Source organism: Tachypleus tridentatus, chromosome 13 (assembly GCF_004210375.1).
Source record: "Tachypleus tridentatus isolate NWPU-2018 chromosome 13, ASM421037v1, whole genome shotgun sequence".
NCBI classification, from domain to species: domain Eukaryota; kingdom Metazoa; phylum Arthropoda; class Merostomata; order Xiphosura; family Limulidae; genus Tachypleus; species Tachypleus tridentatus.
The window spans coordinates 203753834-203762366 of NC_134837.1; the positions used below are offsets into that span (position 1 = coordinate 203753834).

General features: G+C 34.0%; 1 protein-coding gene across 1 annotated transcript; it reads left to right on the top strand.

Moving 5' to 3' along the window:
* Positions 1-4208: 4208 nt before the first annotated feature.
* On the top strand, positions 4209-4724 carry LOC143236440 (uncharacterized). Its single transcript, XM_076474699.1, has one exon. The coding sequence runs from the start codon at positions 4209-4211 to the stop codon at positions 4722-4724; it is 516 nt and encodes a 171-aa protein (XP_076330814.1).
* The last annotated feature ends 3809 nt before the right edge of the window (positions 4725-8533 follow it).

The window sequence follows — 8533 nt, forward strand, 5'->3', positions numbered from 1 at the left end:
TAAGGTCAATGAACATAAAAAAAATATGCATTTTGCGTTGTTATACTCAACCACTTATTGAAGTAGAGCTTTAAAAGATGGCAATAAAAAAGGGAAAATAAAAAAACGCTTTTTAGCATTTAATAGAAAATGTGAACGCTATGAAATTATCCTAAATACTAGCTGGTCAAAAGTTTAAGACTATTCCAAAAAGAAGTCATAAACAGGGTAGTAAATACCCAACAAGAGGTCTCAGAAGTGAGTTGTACGACCATCATTGCGAATAACTGCAAAAATAATCGCTTAGGCATGGTCGATATAAGCGTTTGCAGAAAGCTAACTGGAATGTTATTCCAAGTGATGAAGATGGCTTCACGAAGTGAGAAATATATTTATATATTGCTTGAATGCCGCATTTTTGTAATCTGCTTTAGAGACGCTGCATGTGTATCGCCTAATCACTGACGAACCTAACTGTGTTTCGCATTCTATTTTGCTGTTTTTCTTGTTAAAGTCTCATCTTCGTTAACAGAGATAAGAAAGGTATTTGAGAAGTTTGGTATAGTTTACTTTCGTCACTTCACTCAGAGGTTTTGTTTATCGAACTCGAAGGAGTGTTTGACCTATTTATTAATCGCATGTTTTTGTTTATGACTTTTAGTGGTTGGTAAGTTTAAGGTTTAGTCTTAAATTTCCTAATACCTGCAAACCTCGTGCGTTAGGAAATGTGTTGAAAACTGCTGTTGAAAATATCGTAAAATTTTGTAGCTGTTAACATTGGAAAAGTGAACTTTTGTAAATGTACATCTAGAATCAGTTTAAAGTGGAATTTACAACCTGAAGCTGAATTTCAACATACAACGGTTAAAGTTAAATTGGAAAAACAATTAGTGTGTGGGCTTACCCTCTCCCTTTCCATCAACAAAAAAATGGTATTGTACACTGTAATTGTTCCGAATATTGAGATAAGTGCTGCCACCTGTAGTTAGGAATATTTTTCTTCTGTACATGTGTTCTCAATGAATAAACACGTATCAACAGGTTATGGGCCCAGGAATGCTCTAACAGTGCTTAAACAGATGAAACTGTTTTAAACTTGTTGGTACAAGTAATCCAGGAGATACTGAGGATTACTGTAGAACAGTTTTGGATGACAATTTTTGTTGGATGGCACATGGTTTACATGGATACTTTATCACAAGTGCTGGGTGATTCGTTTCCTGTAAGTAAAATATTGATTGACACTCTATTTTCTCAAGTCATATAAAGGGAAAAATAGATTTAAATCAAAGAAAGAAATATTACAGTTGTGGTTGAAATAGTTTGACAATGGAAGATAAAATATCAATTGATAAGTTGAGAGAAAATAATTGGGTCACATAGAAATTTCAAATGGAACATTTATTGAGAGGAAAAGGCCTATGGGGCCATGTGACTGAAACAAAGGTATTGGCAGAGACAGTCAATGATCAAATAAGAGCAGATTTCAACAGGAAAAGGGAAAGAACATTTTCAACAATTGTTGTGAATATTCAAGGTGCACAACTCTATCTTGTTACCTCATGCACAAATCCTAAGAAAGCATGGAATGTACTGCATGCTCACTTTGATAGGAACACACTAGCCAATAAACTATTTCTGAAAAAGAAGTATTTTCGATGTGAGATGAAAGAAAGCATGACGGTCCAGGAACATTTGAAACAAATGAAGGAATTAACGGATCAGCTTGCTGCGGTTGGGGCGGAAATAGCAGAAGAGGAACAGATTGTTACCTTACTTGGTAGTCTGCCAGCTAGCTATGATACAATTGTAACAGTCCTGGAAACCAAAATTCATGATATCTCATTAGAATTTGTGCAACAGGCACTGATTGATGAAGAACAAAAGAAGAAAAAGACCACATCGAATGAAACATCATGAACTGCATTAGCCACTCGCAGCAACTTCAAACCACATGGAACACAAGAAACAAAAAAAAAAAGGGGTAACAGCTTCAAGTGTTACAAGTGTGGTAGAGAGGGACATATTAAACGCAATTCTACAACACTAAAGGAAATGGTCCACAAAGCTAAGAATGTGGATATTAATGTGGCGGAAGATTATACTGATGGAAACATATTATCAAATTATCACAAGTTTAGCACACCTCAACAAGTTAGGATTGGTGATGAAAGAACTGTTGAAGCTCTTGGAGTTGGAAACTGTAAACTAGAAATGACATTTCAAGCCAGTAATTTAAATCATGTTACAATGCAGAGTGTCCTTCATATACCAAAATTAGCTAACAATCTATTTTCAGTAGGAGCTGCTACTGTAAAAGGAAACATTGTGTAGTTTGGAGTTAATCGCCGTTACATTTAAGGAAAATCAGGACAACTCCATGGCATGGATACAAGAAAGGATGATGGTCTATACAATCTGGACTGTAAGACCAGTGTTATTGAGAATGCCTCAGTGGCCTCAAACAGCAGCATGAATGGCTTGGATATATAACATCAACGACTAGGGCATATCAGTGTTTCACAATTACAGAAGCTTGTCAGGAGTGGAAATGTAAGTGGAATCAAATTCCAGAAGTTTGATGAAGCTAGTTTCTGTGAGGGATGCACTGAAGGTAAAATGCACAGAAAGCCATTTAAGTCAGTAGGAGAAATCAGATCAAAGGGAAGACTGCAACTGGTACACAGTGATGTCTGTGGTCCTATGCAAACTCCAGCTATTGGAGGTAGCAAGTACTTTGTTACATTTATTGATGATTACTCAAGATGCTGCAGAGTGTATTTCTTAAAACAGAAGTCAGAAGTCTTTGAGAAATTCAAGGAATTTGAGAAGTTGTACTCAAATGAATCTGGAGAGCGCATAAAAACCTTGCGCACAGATAATGGCGGAGAATATACGTCAATTGAGTTCCAGCAATATTTGAAGTCAAGAGGCATTCATCATGAAATGTCAGTAGCGTATTGTCCAGAACAAAATGGTGTTGCTGAAAGAAGGGAAAAAACTCTTGTAGAATCAGCAAGAAGCATGCTGTCACATGCTATGTTACCAAGAATGTACTGGACGGAAGCTGTAGTTACTGCAGCGTATGTGGGTAACAGAGTATTCACATCGGCAATAAAAGATGGTAGTATGCCATATGAGAGATGGTGTGGGAAGAAACCAGATGTAGAACACATGAAAGTGTTCGGATGTCTTGCATATGTACATGTGCCAGATGCGTCAAGACAGAAATTAGACATGAAATCTATGAAGGTACGTTTAATTGGATATGATAACTGCACCAAGGGATATCGACTGTATGATGAAAAATCCAGGAAGATTTTCATACGGTGAGATGTTATCTTTAATGAAACAGAATTTGGTCAATAGCCTGTGACAAATAAGTATGTCTCATCAAGTGAACAGATAGTGGACCAACAAACAGAAGTTAAAGCTAAAAATAAAGATGAACGACCAGTAAGAAACATGAAACCCCATCCGCTATGGATATGATGAGAATGCTGATATGTCAGCAGCAAATGAATCAATTTGTCCCACTGCAAATTTATGCAGTATGTTAGAGCCAAGCACATTAAGTGAAGTAATGTCAAGTGACAATACAAAGGAGTGGAAGTCAGCCACAGATCTGGAATTTGAGTCTTTACAAGAAAGTGACACCTGGGATCTGGTGGGATTACCAGCTGGAAGAAAACCTATAGGTTGTAAGTGTGTGTTCAAAGTTAAGTATGGAAATTCTGAAAATGTAGAGAGGTTCAAGAGTAGGGTGGTGGCCAAAGGTTACCCGCAGAATTATGGACTGGATTACGAGGAAACCTTCTCCCCAGTGGTGCGCTATGCATCAATTTGCTCCTTGATTGCATTTGCTGTGCAGAACAACTTGAAAATTCACCAAATGGATATCATAATTGCATTTCTGAATGGAAATCTGGATGGAGAGATATACATGGAACAACCGGAAGGCTACGTTGTACCAGGGAAGGAAAACCTTGTGTGTAAACTGAAAAAAATCACTGTATGGATTAAAACAATCACCACGTTGTTGGAACAAATCATTTCATGAACAGATGATGCAAGTGGAATTTCTTTAGAGTTCAGCAGATCCATGTGTTTACATACGGAAGGGTGAAAATCTAGCAATAGTTGCAGTATATGTGGATGATATTATTTTGGTTGCTGATAGTGATGATGAAATAATCACTATAAAGGAAGCACTGAAGGAAAAATTCCGCATGAAAGACCTTGGAAAGCTCCATTACATCCCTGGACTCAGTGTTGTTCAGGATGAAAAGAATGGCTGTGAATGGTTAAATCAAAGACAGTATGTCCAAACTATGTTGGTGAAATTTGGAATGACTGAGTGTAAGGCAGTTGCAACTCCATCAGATGTAAACGTGAAACTGCAAAAGGATAATGGTGTTAGCACTCAGGTTGACCGCAGTTTGTACCAGTCGTTGGTAGGCAGCCTTCTGTATGCTACAATGGGAACAACCCCAGATATTGCATATACAGTGGGAGCAATATCGAAATATTGTGATCAGCCCAACACAGCACATTTTACAGCAACAAAGAGAATCCTACGTTACTTGAAAGGAACAGTTGATCTTAGTCTTAAGTTTGAAAAGGTTCCAGGAGATGTCATTACTGGTTACTCAGATGCAGATTTTGCTGGAGACCTGGATGATGGGAAGTCTACATCAGGAACTATTTTCATTCATTCAAGCAGGAGCAGCTGTAAGTTGGATTAGCAAAAAGCAATCCACGGTGGCCCTGTCCACCTCAGAGGCAGAGTATATAGCCTTGAGTCTTGCAGCACAGGAAACAGTATGGTTGAGAAGACTACTGCAAGAAATAGGTTCCTAAGCTGATGACCCTGTTCGCATCATGGAAGATAACCAAGGAACAATCGCCATGGCACAGAATCCAGTGGGTCATGCAAGAACAAAACACATTGACATTCGTTACCACTTCATTTGCCAATGTGTGCAGAATGGATCAGTAAAACTGGAATATTGTCCCACAAACAGTATGACTGCTGACATTCTTACAAAGCCACTTGCTCGAAATGCATTTGAAAGGTTCAGAGATAACGTTTGACTAACACCAATTGCTAAATGAACCAGATGAAGTGACGATTATAATAACAGATTGACAGTAATTGTAAGTTTGTGTAAAGCTTAAAATTAAGTGGGAGTGTTAAGAATAATGACATAAGTGCTGCCACCTGTAGTTAGGAATATTTTTCTTCTGTACATGTGCTTTCAATTAATAAACACGTATCAACAGTAATAAATCATATATGATTTAATATTTGATGTTTCATGTTATAACATGTAATATATTTATAAAACTACAAAATTGCAGAAATAGAAGAGAATTCTTAAACAAAATGTATTATAGTTAGAGATAAAGTTTCATATCACGAATTTATAATATTTAAGATTTAAGTATAAGAACTTGGAACAAAGGAAAAGTTACTGAAATAAAAAAGAGGACATACGATATGTTTGAATTAATTTGGTATAACTGGGGTCATAATGTTAGGAGAAGAAATGAGTATACAGTTTAGTAATATATTAATTGTGTACAAACAAGTAACTATGTGATAAAGTAATATAGTAACTGTATACAAATAGTTAATGATTGGATAAAATAGTAAATAGTTTCGTAATACGTTAATTGGGTGGAAATAATTAATTATAAGTAAATAGTTTAGTAATATATCAACTGTATACAAAGTGTTAATTTCAGGATAAACCAGTAAATTATTTAGCAATATATTAATTGTGTATAAAACACTTAATCATATATTTCTAATGATAGATTAACAATAGATAGTAAAGGAGAATTTGTGTTTATGCATTAAAATATAAAGTATGTTATTTGTACGATAAGTATTATATAAAGCAATTCAGTTTTAAAGTTTTTATATAAAGATGTAGGACAACATCTTACTTTAAGCTGTATAACAAAACAGAAGAAAGGTTGAATATGTGTGGTTCAGTGTTAGGATCACACGGAAATTGTTCAACTGTTTGTAATAGATTCATAAAATGAAAAACTTGACTATATAATTACAAATATAAAGGAAATGTTACAATACAAACGTGTATGGATTTATTGTAGAGAACAATATACACAATATCATTAAGTAATAGACAATATATTTCATCGGGCAGCAAATCCATGGCTATTTAACATATAACGGGTAACGTTCAGGTAGGTTAGTGGGATAGTCAATGGGAGACGTGAAAGTAAACATTAGGGTCCTATAGCGGTTCAGAAGATAAAATAAACATTTCAAACTCTGTTCATTAAAACGTAGAATCCCAGTTTTTCAAATGCACTATCTCGAGAGAATCAGATTCTATATATACCAGTTAAACACAGTTAAGATCGCGAACTGATTTTTACATTTGAACTCACTTTACAAATGCACACTCATGTTTTTCTCTGGTCATACACAATGTAAAATCTGAATATGTAAAATTTCATTAAATAAAGTATATTTTATGGAAGGTTTATTAAGACTGGTTATTGATAATAAAATATTTAATTTCATAGAAATGATATTTGAGAAAGTCTTCATAATCTGTGAGTATAATTTAACAAAATATACTTTTTATGAAACCCAAGAACGATATATGAGAATAAATAAACTCGATGTATGGCACAAAATTATATTGGCTAATTACACCAGTCGAAAGCAAAATACTTTTTATCTCAAACCAATCTATCTTAAAGATTCAATATTGTTTGTTTTGGAATTTCGCACAAAGCTACTCGAGGGCTATCTGTGCTAGCCGTCCCGATTATCTATTGTTAATTAACAATTCAAGTCTTTATTACTAGAGGTTTACATATTGCTTATAAACTGTTAAAGTCCTAAGTACTAGAGACTTACCTGTTGTTAATATACTGTTCAAACTAGAGGCTTACCTGTTGTTAATATACTGCTGAAGATATTAAAAACTAGATGCTATCCTTTTCATTATATAAATACTAGAATCTTACTTGTTGTTAATATACCGTTGCAATGATTAAAAAGTAAAGGCTTAAATATTGTTAATATACTGTTGAAGTCCTAAATACTAGAGGCTTACCTACTGTTTATATACTGTTGTTGTTTATAAAACCTAGAGGGAATATGTTGTTAATATATTGTTGATGTCCTAAATATTAGCGGCTCGCCTACTATCAATATACTGTTGAAGTTCTAAACACTAGAAGTATACATGTTGTTAATATAATATTGAAGTGATTAAAAACTAGAGGATTACTTGTTGTTAATATGCTGGTGAAGCCCTAAATACTAAAGGCTTACTAGTTTTTAATACACTGCTAAATTTATTAAAAACAAGAAGCTAGACTCTTCATTATATATTGTTAAAGTCTTAAATTCTGTAAACATACTTCTTTTTAATATACTGTTGAAGTGATTAAAAACTACAGGATTACCTGTTGTTAATATACTGTTAAGTCCTAAATACTAGAGACTAGTATCTTGTTAATTTGCTGTTTAAGTCCTATATACAAGAAGTTTACTTATTGTTAATATACTGTTAAGTCATAAATACCAAATGTTTACTTGTTGCTAATATACTGTTGAAGTTCTAAATACTAGTGGCTTACCTGATGTTAATATACTATTGAAGTCATAATACTAGAGGCTTATCTGTTGTTACTATACTGTTGAAGTGATTAAAAACTAGAGGCTTACCTGTTGTTAATATACTGTTCTTCAAGTGATTAGAAACAAGAGGCTTATATATTCTTAATATACTGTTGAAGTCATAAATACCATAGGCTTACTTGTTGTTAATATACTCTTGAAATGATTAAAAACTAGAGGCTTAGCTGTTGGTAATATACTGTTCAAGTCGTTAAAAACAAGAAGCTTACCTTCTATTATTATACTGCTGAGATTCTCAATACCTGTTGATAATATACTTTTTTAAGTCATTAAAAACTAGAGGCTTATCTGTTGTTTATTAACTGTTCAAGTGAATAAAAACCAGAGGCTACCATCTTGATTACATACTGTTAAGTCATAAATACTAGAGGCTTACCTGTTGTTAATATACTGTTGAAGTCATAAATTCCAGAGAGTTACTTGTTGCTAATATACTGTTGAAGTGATTAAAAACTAGAGACTTACCTCTTGTTAATAAACCATTGAAGTGATTAAAAACTGGAGGGTTAACTATTGTTAATATACTGTTGTAATCCTAAATATTAGAGGCTTACCTGTTGTTAACATACTGTTGAAGTGATTAAAAACTAGATACCTGTTCTTAATATACTGCTAAGTTCTAAATGCTAGAGGCTAGTATCTTGTTAATATGCTGTTGAAGTCCAAAATACTGGAGGCCAGCCTCTACTTTTTAAGCAGTTCCACAGTATGATAACAACAGATAGCCTCTAGTTTTTTATACTGTTGAAGTTTTAAATACCAGAGGCTTACCTGCTATTAATATATTGTTGAAGTCCTAAATTCCAGAGACTTATCTATTGTTAATATCCTGTTGAAATCCTAAATACTAGAGACTTTTTAAGG

Bases quoted from the DNA above. Each gene is read 5' to 3' on its own strand.
- LOC143236440 (XM_076474699.1), top strand. From the start codon at position 4,209: ATGAAAGACCTTGGAAAGCTCCATTACATCCCTGGACTCAGTGTTGTT.